Source organism: Eulemur rufifrons, chromosome 15, assembly GCF_041146395.1.
Source record: "Eulemur rufifrons isolate Redbay chromosome 15, OSU_ERuf_1, whole genome shotgun sequence".
Taxonomy (NCBI): domain Eukaryota; kingdom Metazoa; phylum Chordata; class Mammalia; order Primates; family Lemuridae; genus Eulemur; species Eulemur rufifrons.
Genome location: NC_090997.1, coordinates 82105345 through 82123771, shown reverse-complemented (window position 1 = coordinate 82123771; position 18427 = coordinate 82105345). Strand labels below are relative to the sequence as shown.

General features: G+C 32.2%; 1 protein-coding gene across 1 annotated transcript in view; it reads right to left on the bottom strand.

Annotated features, from left to right (window-relative positions):
- Positions 1-18427, bottom strand: part of EYA4 (EYA transcriptional coactivator and phosphatase 4) — a 102233-nt gene that overhangs the window by 43848 nt on the left and 39958 nt on the right. The window contains exons 5-10 of the mRNA XM_069489093.1: positions 17259-17327; positions 9179-9271; positions 4733-4799; positions 3397-3539; positions 3115-3258; positions 1316-1395 (exon numbers count right to left, since the gene is read on the bottom strand). Coding sequence (XP_069345194.1) covers positions 1316-1395; positions 3115-3258; positions 3397-3539; positions 4733-4799; positions 9179-9271; positions 17259-17327 — 596 coding nt within the window. The remainder of the gene's footprint in view (positions 1-1315; positions 1396-3114; positions 3259-3396; positions 3540-4732; positions 4800-9178; positions 9272-17258; positions 17328-18427) is intronic.

Below are 18427 nucleotides of genomic sequence, written 5' to 3'. Positions count from 1 at the left end.
ATACTACCACTCTGCCTAAGTGTATATTTCTATTATTATATTCATTACATCCTACTCTCTGTCCATATTATTTTCATGTCTGTTTCTCTGTTTCTTCAGGAAGACTGTGTCCTCCTAAAGCGCAGGGAGCAAAGACTTCCTATTTTTGACTCTTCGATGCCTACTCAAAACCCTAACATAGCAAAGTGCTCAATAAATGTCAGCTGTATTGATAAATAAGTGAAATTAGGCTATCAAAAATTCTCAATTTTTAAAAATAAAACAGTGGCTTTGATGTTAGGTGTTTTAAGATACCATTTTTCTAACTAATGACAAATTATAGTTTAATCCTAACAAAAATATTATTATTCCATACTATTTTAATAATCGCTATTTCCTTTCTGCCTTTTGCTATATCAGTAAAATTTAAAGAAGGCAATTAATAGAATTCCTTTTGTAAATCCAAGAGCAAGTACTTGTGTGATAACTTATACTTCAGAATATATAAAAGTCCAACAATTACATGAAAGTAAAATAGTGTATTGCAACCCCAGAAATCAGCTACCCTTTAAGCTCAACTATTCTGAACATTGTTGAGAATCAGGAAATAAGGACAAAACATTCTGAAGTGTCAACATATATCACAAATTCATCTCAGAGCTGATTCAGTCATTCTGGAACATTCACTCTTGCTCCACACATAATTCTAACAAACTGGATTATAAAACTCATAAAAATATTAAGAAAACATAATTATGAGAAGGACTCAGGACTATTAGAGGCAAGCACAGTGACAACAGCAAAAAGTTACAGCTGTCAGGAAAGTAGGAATCAAACATTTATTAAAAGAAATTATATAAGTAAAAAATGAAAAAAATTAAAAAAGCCAACACTAGTTCTACAGGCATTTTGTTTAATAACAAGTGATACTTTTTAGGACTTAAAAATGTCATAAAATCTATAATACAATCCTGTGATTGATTTTAGTTCAATCTATTGATTAATATTTATAACTTTTATCAAGAAAAATAAAATTATTTTTAGTATTTCAAGACAACAGAAAGTATCCAATACATTTTGTAATTCCATGCCAAACCAACTATATCTTAAATGTTTCAAGGACCAACCTTTAACACTCAAGAAATCTAAAACAGCCAGAATAATGTGTATTCCAGGAAGTCTTGATAGCTAAATTTTTATTATCCTAAAATGCTATCTTAATTTTAAATAAAGAAATCTTATTCTGGGAGACTACACACTTACATGGGAACTTGAAAGTACTATCCCAAAATCTGAAATAGACATAAAAAGCTTAAAACACAAAACTCTACTATACCTGTTGTGAACCACTGAAATTCGTTGAATTGGAAACTGAATTATTTGCATAAATAGTAGATGATGGTGCAAAACTAGAACCTAGAGGTAAAGAACAAACTTCATTTAAAAAATATTCCTTGTAATATGATAAAAATATTTCACTTTACAGAATTTGGTGAGAAATAAATTTTGAATTTTGCTGTGAAGACAGTGAAATTTGAAGTTGAGTGATTTATATAGAAAATGTGCTTCACTGTATCCCTCCCATAAAAGCTGGTAAATCCTTTCCTGTCGAATCTGTCGGGCTAAACAGAAGCACATGGGAAGAGTCTTCATCAGGACTGAGGCTGACATTTAAGGGTGAAGTGTCTAGTGGTGCAGGGATACCCAAAGAATAAGATCACACACAGACTACGACTACTTCCAGGAAATCACTGGAAGTTTCAAATCATATCAACTGCATTTGCATCCAGAAACCACTGGAGTTAAACATTTGGATGGAGTTATTAGCATAGGAAATAAACACACAGGACCCACATAGACTTGATGCTTACAGCTCCCTGTACTTTTGTTCCTCCATGTCCTTTCTTTAGAACAAAAATAGCTTAAGAGTTCAGACTCAGGGAGAACTATTTATACTGCAAGAATCTAAGGTCTGAGGGCTTTCTAAAACTGGACTACAAGGTCTGTCATTTAATTATTTTTCAAATTAGGGTGAAAACAAGTGAGCTACCAATTACAGATTTTTTTTTTTTTTTAAAAATACGTCTTCATGGAATGTACTTGTCAAGGAGTAAAATGAAAGACTATTGAAGCAACTGATTACTTATTTTACCAAAGTGTTTTGAGTAGCAATATATCATGAGTCAATGCAACTTACCTGGCCTGGAATAGCCAATATGAAAGTATTTGGGGGAAAAAAATGAAAGTGTCTCTACGCTCTCTGTCACACTCCTAACTAAAACTGTATGGCTCTTTGCGGCTAGGGCATGCATGCGAATATGTTTCTATCTACATTCCAGGAAAAAAGAGACCTTCAATTCTAGTCAAAAATGTCTAACTAATTATTTAATTTTAGTCCATTGACCAAAATGTCAATACCAGTTGGTTCAAACGTGTTAATATAGCCCACAATTTGTGACTAACAATGTAGACAAAATGACAGATAGGAACTAGCTTTTAAATGTTTTTACTATGTCACTAAAATTCTTTCAGCAACTATTACCTAAAGATCAAACACAATTTTTAATAGAAGTCAAAAATAAGGAGAATTTAAAAATGATCCTATATGGAGGACTTGGGGGGTAAAAATTATATAAATAGTCTTATTAAGAAATATGTAGGGGAAAGAGATTTTAGGAGTGAACAAAAATTCTCAATCAGTTTTAATGATAAATGAAACTTAGAAAAGAGCTAATTCGCTTTTAAATATCATCAAAACAGCACTGCATACCTAAGAAATATTGAAAAGAAAATAACTCATTTGTGCTATGAATCTTTTAAATCACTTATGTAGACACCAAACGTGTGCCTGACCTGGTCTCTGGCTTGTGGGTTGCTTTGCTTGGAGTTGGTTTCATACTGATGTTATGCAGCTTAAACTTAAGTATTTAAATTTGGTATGGGTCATGCTTCTTGATGTAAATTTAATGATTTTCATCATGTTTCTGCCTAGTTATTTGTCTTTTCTTTAAAAATTCTGTGAGCTGTGATAAAGTTTAAAACTGTCTTCATGATCAGGCGTTCCTAGTCTGAAACCAAGAAGCCTCATTCAAAGAATCAGTTCTCACATAACATGTTTCATGGGTGGTTACTTACCTGGCATTTGGTAAGAATAGGGTGTCTGGCCTGGCTGTGGGGTGGAAAACCCTGGGCTGTAACTGAGGCAGCCACTCTGTAATGGGGACTGAGTTTGGGAAAGTCCACTCTCTGTCTTGATGGCTGGCAACATCACACCCAAATCTGTTTAGAAAATGCATGCACAAACCATTTAGTTAGTAAGGTGATCTTCCTTCTGAGCTATAACCTGCATTAGAATATAAAACTACTAGCCAGCAGGATTACCTGCTTATAACCAAAGAAGGAGAAGACGTGAAATACCGTAAGTGGGCAGGCTGTAGGGCTGTCCTGTCTGTGAGTAGGCTGTGTAGACGGCTGGCTGCTGCATCCCCGAATACTGAGTCTGGCCCGCATAGGCAGACATTGTTTGAGCTGCTGGTGTAGAAAGAATGTGTGGATAGGGCCTAAATATCAGAAAAATAGCATTACTGTGGCAACAAAGACTGCATATTAATTCAGACAGCTTAGATTCAGTGAAACCCTATAATATCCAGGAAGTAATCCTCCTCTTTATCCACAATATAATCGTAACAATACAGGAAAGAACAAGACTCTGAATGTCAGGAGGCCAGGCTCTGCTACAAACTAGTCCAGTGACCATGGACAAGTAATTTAAACTCCCTAAGTCTGTAAAATGAGAAATTTGGTTTAGATATTACATCAGGTGTCTCTTCCAGGTCTATAATTCTTGATTACATCTGAAATAGCACTGCAATTTATATGCAGAGGAGGAAAACTGGGCACAGGCCAGCTAATTATTATGGTCATGAGCATATTTACACTCATCACGAGTGACCTGATGCTACACAATAACTATGAAAGTCTATTTAAAAGCCCTACCAAGAATTTTCTACCAAGAATTTGAAATCTTAAAAAAATACAAAAATTAAAAAAGTAGGGGGCTTTCTAAAAAGAAATGGAATGGCATTTCTTTCTTCATGCTACATTTTATATTGTGTACCCCATTTAATCCCCAGCCTATATATACTTAACGATACTCTAGATGCTACAGAAATAACATACTATATTTCAATGTGTATGTATCAGAAATATAATATCTTGGCACATCTGGCTGATTCCAAACAAATTCAGATATATACCCAATATAGGTAAACTTGAGAAATGTCTACCATTGTCCTCAATAAGGTGACTACATTAGTTATAAAAACAATAAAGCATATTCTGCAAAAAATATGTTTATTAGAACTTTAAATCCAAACAAAAAAATTCAGTGATATAATGAAATGTTGATGTTTGGGTAATATGAAAACTCTTCAGGTTTTCTTTAAACTAGCCAGCATTTTTGAATTTGCATCTAGAGAACCAGTGAATTCTGATTTGAGCTTGATGTTTTCCTCAAGGACTCTAAGTCCAGATTGGAGGGAATTATCCAGATAAATGTGGGTATCTCTATTTCAAGTTTATACAGGATATTTACCTATATGTCTAATCTACCCAAGAATCTATCCAACTATCTATTTATAATACAGATATATAAATGCTTGCCAATTTTAAGTTGTTATATTATGTGAATACAGATTAATAAAGATAATTCTGGAAAGTTCTAACAAACAGAAAGGATCTACTGACCACTTACTTGGAAGGATACAGCTGTGGGGAATACTGATGTGCTGATCGGGGGCTGTAGCCACTGCTTGTTATGACTGTAAGACACAAACACCAGTGCACAGCAGGTTGCTTCATGAATATATTTCACCAAGGTGTATATAACCACTTTGAAGAAATTCCCATATTAAATACATGTTTCTAAAGAGAAACCGCTAATCTAACACTTTCTCCTAATTAAACTACTTTGAGTTTTGTTCTAAAACCATGAGATGAACATTCCTCTCACAAATCATTCCCTCTATCATTCTTCCATTTTCTCAAGTCAATAGCATGCTCTTAAGTATTAATAGGCTATGAATAAATCCTTGATTATAGGCTAACTAGGCTTTCATGATGTAAACTTTTTAAAATTTTCAAACTTTATACATTTGAAATTCCACATATGATGGCAATATATATTGCTCTTCCTCCATCTGTATTCTAATAGAAATACAACACATATTAAGACAGATTTGATGTTCTAACCTTCATTTTCTAATTGTAAAATCCTATTGTATTCTATTTTCTTTCATTTTACCAATCAAACAAGTAGTTAAAAATGTGGAGTCCAAAATATTCTAGTAAGAATTGGAATATACACAGAAAGCATGGGCGATAATGTAACATTTTTCTAAAAAACACAATCACAAAATGCAGTAGCAATTATGTTTGCAAATATATTTTGAACTATCAGAGACAATACTTTTCTCAGAAAAACTTAAAGGTGAAAGTCAGGTCCTACGAACAGTCCATCCAAACATGCAGCCCCCAACTGGAATATATCCAAAAGTTTGGAAGTTTCTCTTTCCTTTAACCATCTGTCTTGACTAAGACAGATGTACTGCAAATATATGGCCTCTAAAGTGTTGAGCCAGTCCCTTCAGAGCCAATCCACACTGAGCAAGGACACAGAGTGTCTTTATTAGGCCATCTGCTGTTCATTCACTTTTCAAAAAGATTAAAGTAGTACACAATGCAGTGCTGGAGTTAGTTTAGTCTAATCAATCATAGTTATACTTCAAAGTACAATGTCCTTTCTAAGTTGTTCATAATAATTCTGGAGCTAAACTTTTAGAATTGTAAAAGTGACAAATAGGTTTAGGTTGCTAACTATTTTATGAAACATGATATATTTCTATATCCAAATGCTATTAAGTACCCTTGTGATCTACTGCTTCAAAAACATGTAGAATTTAATGTGTTTAAAATGCTATATTGCCTGGAAATTCTAAGTATAGAAAGTATATTTTAGTTTTTATAGTAATAGAGTAGTCAGTATATTTTCAAGAATATTATGAATTAATTTTGAAAATCATCAAATCTGACTAATTATGTTCTAAATATTTTCAGCTCCAATTTTTAAATGAGTTTGCTATATATAGTTGAAAATAAATTGACCAATAAACTATTAATTTCATACTTATTTATTAAAAACTTAAAGAATGTTTAAAACTTTCAAGTCAACTTGAAAACAGACTCTTTGTCCTACACCATGGGCACTAAGTGTACATCACATAACAACAGTGTTTTCCACAGGATATTCATTCTAATTTATTAATTCACAATAATGAATACTCTATTTAGCAGAAATGTGGTTAAATGAGGCTTCATTCCAAGCTGTTTTTTTTTTTTAATTGACTTTCACTTTGGCACATTCAAGACTTGGGCTATGCTAATCAGTTATTCTCAAGATTCTAAAATAGAAGTTTTTTCCCAAAGAAACACTGAATAATGAAACATTTACTACAGCAACCTTAAAGAGCAAAATTATATTTTTCAGAAAAAATCTATACACATAAACTCAATTCTAAATACATAGGGTGTACATAGGACTCATCCCTCTAATGATGAGCCTAGACATCATTAGAATAATGTGCCCACAACACTGAAAGGCTCAATTAATCTTTAAAGTTTCATGCTAATGTCTGTAAGTTCATTTTCTAAATAGAACACAAAACCTTTGGCTCATAAAACTAAGAGGTTCACATAAAGAATAAAAATTGGAGAGTTTATGCTTCTTTACTAAAATGTTTACATTTTGTTCTAACTCATAAATTTTCAGATAACTGAAAAAAACAACAAAACTAGATTAAAGTGATTATGTTACTAATCAAAGGACTGTTCCTACAAAGGGCAACCTAATCTCCAGAACGATTACTGCAATACCATACACAAATGTGGAAGACCTTCGTTTTACTCTCCATTGTCAATTAATCCTAAACAGTATCCAAAACACTCAACTCACTGTATTCCATCACTTCTTTATACAAAAAGTAAGCAAAACTGCTTGTTTTCAAAATGCCCTGAAAATTCTTTAAAGTAAATTTTTAATGTCTATTGTCAGTTTCCCAGATGGTCTCAAAGTCATTTTAAGGTTTTATTCTTATTATTGTGACGTCTTAGATCAGTGACTCAATGAAATGAGAACTGGGAGCCTGGGGGGATTTTGTCTGCTAGGGGACACTTAGAATGTTTGGAGACATTTTTGGTTGTCATAACTAGGGTGTGATACTGGCATCGTGGGGTAGATGCAAGGAGGCTGCCAAGAAGCTGACAATGCAGAGGACAGCTCCCCTACAATAACGAATTAGCCCAAACCTTTAATAGTGCTGCAGTTAGGAATTCCTGCCCTGGATCACTGCTGTAGAACAGAACTTTCCGTGTTGTTGGAAATGTTGTGTATCTGAGTTGTCCAACATGGTAGCCACTAACCACATGCAGCTGTTAAACACTTGAAAGGTGGCAAGTATAACTAGAAACAAATTTCTTAATTTTACCAAATTTTTAATTAATTGAAATTTAAATAGCCACATATGGCTAGGGGCTACTTTATTGGACAACACAGCCCTAGATGTTTCTTAAAACAAAACTGGGAAAATATCTACAAAGATAATATGAATGAATTTCAGACAGGATGATTGTTCACTCTTATTTCTTTTTCCCAATGGGGTATTAGAGAAAGGATCTAGGGTCTAATCATCAGGACACAGTTCTAGACTCTTTTACACATAACTCTGACCAACTGTGAGGCCTTGACTCTGGGGCCTTAACTACCTTTAACTTAACTTCTCTGTGTGCCTTGGTAAATCTTGTCTATAAAATGGATCAGAGAGCACTGAAATTCCTTCTGGAGCTTATATTCTATAGTTTTGTGGTTTTTTTTTTTTTTTTTCATTTAGCTTTCAATTAACTTGTAGTATACCACTTAAGTATGTCAGCAATACTTAATAATTCCATTCTTTTCCTTAAAAACTGGTTCATAGACATTTTCTTTGCAGAGAGATATTTTTATATAAGAGTTATGATAAGTGAGCAATACAGAATGCTAGAGTAAATGGGTATATCTATCTTCTGGAAGCAGGTGAATTGCTAGAAAAGATGTAGTTTAGCACATATGGCTCTATGTAAAGTTTATATACTATTATTTATTTGTTTGGTGTATTAATACTTATGTGAATACAGATCAGCTGCTTCCAATTGGTGTGAACTAATAAAATTGGACCATCTGTATCTATAAAAATCAAATATATGCTATAGTGACATTATACTCAAAGCCTTACCTCAAGTATTTTTACATAAAACATACCCACATACGATTCTTGTAACATGAGAACATGGATAAATGTAAAATATGTTAAAGTAGAATAACAGAACCAAGATTTCATTACCATAAATACTTTTCTAGGTTTAATGGTCATCTATCTGATACACACATTCCTCCTCAAGTTAAAAAAAAATTCCTTTCACCAGATAATAAGCCAAACAAAATATTGTAACTTAGAAAAAAATCTTCAAGTCAACTTAATTTGTGCCCTCTGTGCCCAGCTGGGAGTTATCAGGTATTAATATTTTAAAAGGATTGATGTTTAAAGAGATGCTATTGTTCTCTCTGAAGCATACCAGTGCTCTCAGAGGCTAGGTTCTAATGCAACCAGCATGTGCTCTCCTGCAGCCCATTAACCTTTAAGACTTGTCACTCAGCTGCTTACACAGGAGTAGTTTTTTAAACCCAGAGAGGAAACAAGGTTATTTAGAAGGAATCAAATGGATAGTTTTACATCTCGAATGTTGGACAGAAGGCAGTTTTCATGTAATTTAAAGGGTAAGTTGAAGGAACAAGGTCGGCTATTACAACCTAATTATTAAATTGATTAGACACTGTATAAAATAATTTCAAAGGAAGCCAGCTTTGCTTATCTCTAATAAGGAAGGTCCTGGGACTTTCTCTCTCAACTGAAAATCCAGAAAAATGATTTCAAATATAATTTCTAAAAACACAGTTTTATGACAATTAGATTGCAAAAAATGAATTTATCACTGACTTTATGCAGATCAAAGTTTTAACAATTTTGATGTTTATGCTGTGTATTCATAAGGAGGAGAATGTGTATACAGTCCCATGTGTACGTAAGGACACACGAGCTAAAGGCTTTACCTGACCCAGTAAAAGTGTCAAGCGCTCCATCTCCAGTCGTGGCTGTGGTTTCACTGCTGTTCAAGGGCTCTGTTTTGACTGCAAGAAGAGACACTATGTAGAAGAATAAGTACATGTGAGATTTACTTCTAAATGTATATCAAAGACCCTGACTGTTCTACTAGTGATTTTTCTAGCTACCGTGGGCATGCAAGAGAAAACTTGAGAAGTTGAGGAGAGTTTTGTTAATTTAGCTTCTAAATGGGCATGCATTTACAGAGGACTTAATCTAAGATCTTCTGGCTAAGCTAATTCTCTCGAATCTGACTTTTAAAGGCAGTCAACCTTAAAAAGTGAAACAGCAGTACACATATTACATTTTTAACTCACCTAAGCACACTCTAATATAAACAGAAAAAAGGAATCATCAGTCAGTCTTCAGCACATTTAATCCAAATCATAACAAAGAGATTTACTAACTTATATTTTTTTCTTCCCAGGGAGATATTTTTTAAAAAACAAGAGTACAATGAAGGCATATGCAAATACAGAAACCATGGGCCTATTCCTATGAGTGAAAAATGAATTTTTAAAATTCATTAATAAATTTTCTACTGTAAAATGACTAAAGAGCTACACGGTGTTGGGCTTTTATTTTAATGGTATAACAATTTTAATGTGTCATAAAGATAAGCACAGAATAAGAGATGACTTCTATGGTAAGTACATCTTTTTAAAAAATTGTTTATTTTTAATTATTATGGGTACATAATAGTTGTATACATTTATAAGGTACATGTAATGTTTTGATACAGGCATACAATGTGTAATAATCAAATCAGGATAATTGGGGTATCCATCACCTCAGGCATTTGTCATTTCTTTGTGTTAGGAACATTCCTATTCCACTCTTTTAGCTATTTTTAAGTATACCATAACTTACTGTTCACTATAGTCACTTTGTTATGCTATATTATGTAACTATATTTTTGCATCCATTAACCATCCCACTTTATCCCCCTCTCCCCACTATCCTTCCCAGCCTCTGGTAATCATCATTCTACTGTCTCCATGAGATCAAGTGTTTTAATATTTAGCTCCCACATGTGAGTGAGAACGTGAGAGATTTGTCTGAGCAGCAAGCATACCTTTTGAAAACTTTTTTAATGTTATTTCTACTTTGAAGTGGCATATTTTGGCAAAATCCTTACGTGGCATGAAGTAGCCTGGCACACATTATTGTCATTATTAGATACTACAAGGGGCAGGGAGGCAGTGGTAAAGCGTCTACCCATTTGGTCACACCATATTTTCCCTTTGTTGGCAAACTTTTACTACATATATCACAGTAGCAAGGAAATGAGTGAAATTATTTTCTACTTAACACCTCTTGAGTTTTCTGGTCATAAATGAAATGAACGATACAGTGAAATAACTCAGAAGCAAGCAGAAAACTATAAAGAAGAAAGCTGAAGACTAGCCAACTGTGAACAAATATGGCCAAAAGGAACAGTGGAGTCATAGGGAACCCCTCAACTAAGCAAGTCAGAATGTTATTCTGTTAGAAAAGTAATTAATTTGTGAAAAAACATGCAGTAATGGTTACGTTTTTCCCACATGAACAGAACTGAGCAGACCCTCAGTGAGCTCTGGGTTAATTTAGTATTCATGATTTAATAATAACACGACAATTTGCTGGAAGATTCATAAAAGAAATGCAAAAGTTGGAAAGAGGAAGTAAAGAAACTTGGATTACTTATCCTAGCAAAAGGGAAAAATAAGCTTGACCTATCTTTCAATAGCAACAATGATCTAAGGTGTACAGTCTAATGAGTAATGATAAATTATATAATATATTGGAAGTTACTACTTAGTAATTTGCACAGTGGCCCATATTATTATTATATCTGATCAATAACTGATCAGTGCAAAATTATTTTACTACTTTTTTATTTACTACTACAGAATTATTTATTATTTATTGAGAGCTTACTGTGTGCTAGAGGATGTACATTTAGCTAATATTTAAAACAATCCTGATGGATATAAATCACTATATTTGTTTTATATACAAGGAAATTAAAGTTTAAAGAGCCTGTTTAAGTTCCAGTGCAGACAATGACAGAAGATTCGAACTCAGGTGTTTAGCTCTTTCCTCCGTAACAGGCTGCCTTCAGGTATGAAAATGGCTTATGTTCATGACAACAAGAGGCAGCAAGTTTGAAAGCCGATAACAATAACAACACACATTTAAAAGGTACTCAATACATTCCAGGCATTGTTCTTGTGTTTTACAGGTATTAAGTCATTTACTTCTCACAACAGTCAGCAGATAATATTATCATCTTCATTTTTGGGATGAGGAAATTGAGGCACAAAAAGGTTAAATAACTTGCCCGTAGTCACAGAACTGGAATTTGAGACCAGGTCGTATGAAACATGTTTAGAATCCAAATAATAAACCATACTGCCTCTCAGGCAGCACTAACTAAGCAAGAATTTCTTTCACCTGTATAGAGATAATCCAGAATATAATCTAGATGGGTATAAAGGGTACATTTCTGTGATGCAATGTCCACTTTTGACTTTTGACATTTAGGACAAAAAGGCATAGTCTAAAGCCTTTAGCAAAATTAAGGCAATGGACAGTTTCTTGGAACTTCCAACTTCTAATCGTGGCTAAGTTCCTATTTAAACATGTCTGTATCTATGCACAATATTTGTAAAGTAGATTTATTATACTAATAGTAATATATATTTTGCTTGTGAAGGTGGGCAATATGAGGGGTGTGTCTAACAAAGCTGGTCTAGAAGTCAGACAGGAAGATTAGTTTTGTTACTTTGGATTCCAACTTTACGACTTGATTTTAAAAACTTAGCATTGGTTTTGATTAGAGTCTCCTCAATTTGAAAGTTGCAGGAGAAAGAAGAGGGAGGAGAGAGTTTTTGGTCTCCTTCTTTATACTGGAAAGGTCTCATTAAAACTGTAAAGGTCTGCATTTAGTCAAAGACGAAGAAGGCTCATTTTACTAAGAGAAGACATTCTAGTATATGAAGAGAGCAATAAAAAGCAAGATGTGTTAAGTGCACTAAAATGCATGGATTTTAGGCAATAATTCAACAAAATGGGTGCTAACATTTGGGGGAAAATGGCGCACGTTAATGTAAACCTGTTTTTCCTATTCAGGTAAGGGTAGAACAAAAGGGAAAAGGGAAAAGAAATTATTTAACCTGTCACAGAAAATAAATTACTTTCACATTAAGAAAGCATCAACAAACATCTCTTGAGCTCCAAGTTAAAATGCAAAGTTATTTTGGCTTGATTCTTTTTAAAGAAAAGAGTAACATTAGGTAATATAAATAATTTGAATTTTTCAGCAATAGAAAGCTCAAATAGAGAAGTGAAATGGACACTCCTTACATTATTAGTTTGTTTATTAAAAATATGTCAGAATACAAAGAAGTTGTACTTGATATTCATATAATGGGTAACTAGCATAAAGTAAAGATTACATAATAATTATAGATAAAGCTTGGAATGGAATTTATTTTCAGTGAAGCTCCAAATAAATTTGAAATGTATTCTATTTTCTTTTATCTTGCTTTTGTTTCTGCACTTTAATTTAGACATACTATATGCTTTTCTAGTGGCAAGAAGCTTTTTATTTCATTAAATATGTGCAAGGCACTATTGGAATGATGTTCATTAATAAGACAAATCTAGTCTTCCTACTAATTTTCTAAAACTTGTAAAAATCTTCATTCCAAATGATTATCAGTGTATAGTCATTGACATGTTCAAATGCATTTTTTAAACTATATTTTGTTTTTCTTAAATTAACATGGAGTTCAAACAGGTCTTTTTACTTATTTTCAGGACAGTGCCCAAAATCATTACATGCTATAAAATGGAAGCAAAAATCCTTCTATAGGAGAAAAGCACCATATTTCTCAACAAAATTCCAACTTAAACATCAAGTGTTTTGATTTCAAAACCAATAAGCACATTTTAACATCTTAGTTGAAGAGTTCTGTGAGTTTATTATTCTATATGCTCAAAATAACTGAGTCAGGGTTCATTTTCCTAAAACTCTGATAAAATAACTTTATACAGCACTTCGTACAGAACCATTATGTTAAGAAATATTTGCCTGGTCAGGTCCTCCTCCCCATTAATTGTCTACTTGCAATTTGGATGCTTTTTATAGTGCTAAATAGTAAAACTAAAAAAATAAAAAATATATATAGATGATTGGATTTTCAATTTTTTAGCTTGAAAAATAATTCCTATGTACAGACTAAATCAAGGTCACCCGTGATTATTGTCAGGTGTCAGTTATGGCTACTACATCATTGATTTCCTTTCTTCACATACCAACCTTCATCCCTACCCTATACACTAATTTTCAAAGCAAACTTAATCTCGTCCCCTTAAATTATCTTTAGAATTTAAGTATGATATTAAGGTATATTAATTACTTTTGAAGAAAGACTGTTTTATTACAATATCTCAAAGGTTATATTTATTTGTTCTAGTATCAGGTTTATTCTTGAAAGGTGACTCAAGTAATTTACATTTTACATTTCATCTTCAGAAATCTGTGTTTAAACTGGTGTTCATTTAAAAGCCTACATATATGTAATTCTGCATACACTTCTTTCTGAACTATAAAATCACAAATAGAGACTTTTGACACTTTAGTTTCTACAAAGAATTTCAGGAAGAGTTAGATCAGGAAAGTTACAATTGATAACACTGCAGGGAAGCAATAAGTATTACCTACTGGTTTTAATAATCGGTGTAGCCTATGATTTACGCTTGTCTGAATCAATATATTCACTCAAAAACCTATGAGTACCAAGTGTCTTCATTCCTAACTATCCATAATTTCTTAATATAATTATATGAAGCAATTTGTGACTTTTATTCTAAAAAAAAAACTACAAAGAATACAGCCACATTAGTAGGTGGCTCTACTGCAAAATATATAACATTCAGAAACACATTTGTTACATGTGAGTCAATCATCTCTATATTAAAAATCCTGGAAGAGTCTTTTCTATAGTATATAGATTTCAAATATAGAAAACACAATAAAGCTAATCAGAATGTCTGATTTTGGTTCCCCTAAACCTTTTCTTTGAAGTTTTTACTTAATCTCCATGTAGAATCAAATATTCCCTCCCTCTGCTGTGCATCCACCTTGAACACATTATGGCATTCATTATTTTCATGCCTGCTTTGCTCTGCTAAACTTCTGGGCCCTGGATGGCCAGTATCGTGTTCTTTAGGTCAATGGGTTCCCATTTCCTAGCATAGAACCTGGCATATAATAGGAACTTGATACATTTTAATTAAGTGAGAAAGTGAAAATTCATTCTTTTTGACCCTGCCCTATGCTCTCCCACTAGATTTAAGTAGTTCTGTATAAAAAGTGTAGTTAATCATGAATCCTAACACCATTAAGCAAATTAGAATCTGGAATTACCTATATCTGGAAGTAACTTTTCATATGATTGGCACACATTCATACATGTACAACATACTTCATATATATGCACATAAATCTGTATCGGGGTCATGCCAGATCTGACCCATGGCCTATTTTTGTATGGTCCATAAGCCAAGAATTGTTTTTACCCTTTTAAATAGCTGAAAAATACCAAAAGAATAATATTTTGTGACATGAAAATTTCAATGAAATTTAAATTTCGGTGTTAATAAATCAATCTTATTTAAACACAGCCACAATCATTTGTTTAGGTATATACGGCTGCTTTTGTGCAACAATAGCAGAACTGAATAGTTACAACAGAGATCATATGGCCTGCAAAGCCTGATCCCTGATTTATCAGCTAAGGTAGGATTACATTTATTTTATTTTTATATTTTATATTTTAACAATTTTAAGAGTGATAAAAATTTGAAAGAAAAACTTAGGTTTCAATACAAATACGTAGATGTAATTATATAATTAAGATTAAGGTGATTAAACACTTTAAATTACTTTAAGGAATAATACACCATACTTAAATAGCACCAACATGGTATGACAGACTCTTAAGGTGAGACTATCAACTTAATATTAAAAAAATAACTAAAATTATCTTTTTGAACATTCAAGTTAATGGGAAGATCTGGAAAAGCCATTAAATTAGTTCTTAGCTTTGCCTTTTGTTTTATTATAATAATTTTACAAAGTGATCCAATTTCAACAATAAAACCCAGAATTAAAACTAAAATAGTTTATTCCCAATAGGAGAGATTATGCAATTAATTTATTTTATGTGATAAACACTTCGTGTAAAAAAGTCATTAAAATTCATTAAAAATTTCATATACTATGCCACCAGGACTATATCATTAATAATCAAAGTATACCTAACATTTTGTTACTAAAAGTTTGCATTCTTTGCCCCAGTTTACATAGTTCTAATTCCAAAAGAATGTGTTATCTAATCAAATATTGGAGAGTCTTTTAACACAATGCATGTTTTCATTTTCCTTAAAAAGCTGCTGCTTAATTATTACTATTAATTAAAACAAGGACGATACACTGATATTTATTGCCAACCAATTTATATACACTATCTAATTTAAGAGAAAAGCTTGCCAGGGAAGTGTTACTATCCTTTTATAGAAAGGAACTGAAGCTCAGAGAAGTTAAGTAACTTTAACTTGTTCAAGGTGACACAGCCAATTAAGTGCAGTGCTAAGATCCAGATCCGTGACATACCCGACAACACAAGTCCTTGTTCTTCTAACATCAACATTAAGGACCAGGAAAGCTTGATGCTTAACACTTAGAAATATGTTTCTGGTTGAGATGAGATGTAAATTACTAAATATGCCTTGTCTATATTCACTATTGTAATGTTGCCTGTGTTAAATGCTGCTTTAAAACAGAACAGTCAGTGTGAGCTAAGAAGGCTTTTTACATATTAAATGTTTTAAAAATTATCAAAATTAGAATATTTCATGATAGATGAAAATTGTATAAAATTTAAATTTTAGGGACTATAAATAGACTTTTATTAGAACATAATCATGCTCATTCAGAAACATATGGCCTACAAAGCCAAAAATATTTCCTATGTAGCTCTTTACAGAAAAAAAAACCTGCATTAGAATTAAGAAAAACTAAATTATGGCAATATATTTTTTAAGTAAGAAAAATATGTTTGAAGTATGAAATTTTAAAAAATTTAAAACTAAAACTATAATAATATTAATAATGGGGTAATGAAGCGCTCTTTATTCACTGATCATATATTCTAATTTAATCTGAGATAGAGCAAGGCCCAAACTGTGCGTGTTCTAACTGCTTGCTTGTAATGCACATTCTGATAGACATGAGCTCTTCTTTTTCATTCTACGATTGTGTGGTTCCACAGCAGTGTGATGGTTTTGTTTTAACTGTTTAATTTTGATACCATGCTAGCACTTGATTTAGGAGAAAGTTTGTTTATATGTGTGTGTGTGAATGCAGTTAATATCTATAGTTCAAAACATTTTAAGGGGCAATATTATTTTATAATTTTAAATGGACAGTTTTCATCACTGATAATTTTTAAAGTGATGGGATATTGATATGTTGCTTTAGATTGAATGTTACTTTAGATACTTTGAGATATTTATCAAAGTCTGTAAAAGAGCAAGTATCTTTTTTGCCATGTTAAAAATTTATTTTAAATTATGTAAGTGTACAGGTTATGAAGGTAATTAAGTATGTGTGCGTGCCTACTCTGCTTCAATTGCTCTGTTTGACATGACCTTGGATGGGCTGAATTAACCGTGCAATAAACTGGTAAGTAGTTAGAAAACCAATACAATATATGCATCATTTGTGTGGAACTATGAAAAAAAATCTAAGAAAAGAATACTATTGATATAATAAATCTAAGATTAGAATATCAATTGATAAGAAAATTGTAACCAACTGTTAACAAAAAGCAACTAAAAGGCATGTTCATTTCTCCTTTCTCTTTACAAGTAGTGAACACAGAAAAAGGGTGCAAACACAGAAATAGCAATAGACAGCAAACCAGAGGGGCAAATCCACACACCCAAACACATGCAGTGTACCATCAGCTCTCATACTTGTTGCAGAAGAGGGAGTGTTGCAACTCAGCAACCAGTCTGCTGTGTTTAAAACAGTCATGTTGTCCCCTGAGAACAGGAACAGTATAAGAGTTCATTGCCTGAATGCCTGCTGAGTGGATATGAATAATCTTCAATGCTTGCGCTGGTTTCTGACCTTTCAGCCAAAATTATAACTGCACTGTATGACTTTTACATTTTAGTTTATCTAAAATAAACTAGTTCTAGTTCAGTCAAATATATGTACATGACCACTGGTGAACTTTAAGGTCTGATTCCAGAGTGCTTGGGTTTTTTAATCTTCTTATTTGTACCCAATTTAAGGTTTAAATGTAAATGTTCTTACTCCAGTAGTCATCATTAAATATTCTTACACATTTGCAATCCCATAATTAATTAGCTGAAATTATAGATGCATGTTTAGAGACAAATAAACATTATAAACAAGGAAAATGTTAATCTACAAAGGATTTGGTGTAAAACATTATTAAATACAGGTAAGTTGCAATGCACACAACTTTACAAAGAAAATTTTAGATTGCACAAGTTATTCTAAAATAAATGGGAAGAGGTGTATCAATTTCATAGGTATTTATTTAAAATTTAAAAGAAAATATGATGTGGCAAATGCTGATATATTATAATATAAATAGTTTATAAATTAAAACAAATTTCATATAATTTTTAATTAATTGACTCGACTAGTTCTACAAAATTTCAAAATGACTGTGAATAATTTGAAATGCACCATATATCGTATGTGTGTATATATACATAGTCTCTATACATACATATTGTGATACGATTGGGTCATATTTTCTGAACAAGCTATATGCATTATACAAAAACAATAAAGCAGAATATTTGAAATAATAGCTATTATTGTTGCCATTTGCTGTGGTACAATTATGGGCTAATTAAATGAGAAATGAACTGGAAAAAATACAATTCTTTTTAAAATAAATATTAGGTATTATTCTTTTTGAAAAGAAAATGCAGCAGATACGAATATTGTTGTATTTCTAAAATCATTTTTATGAAAAACTAGTTTTAAGAAAAATGTTCGAGTAACCTTTTATTACAATTCAACATAAAGCCAAAAAGTGTTGGGGAGAATTTTTATATATATATATATATATATATATGTAAAATTTTATAATATATGTACA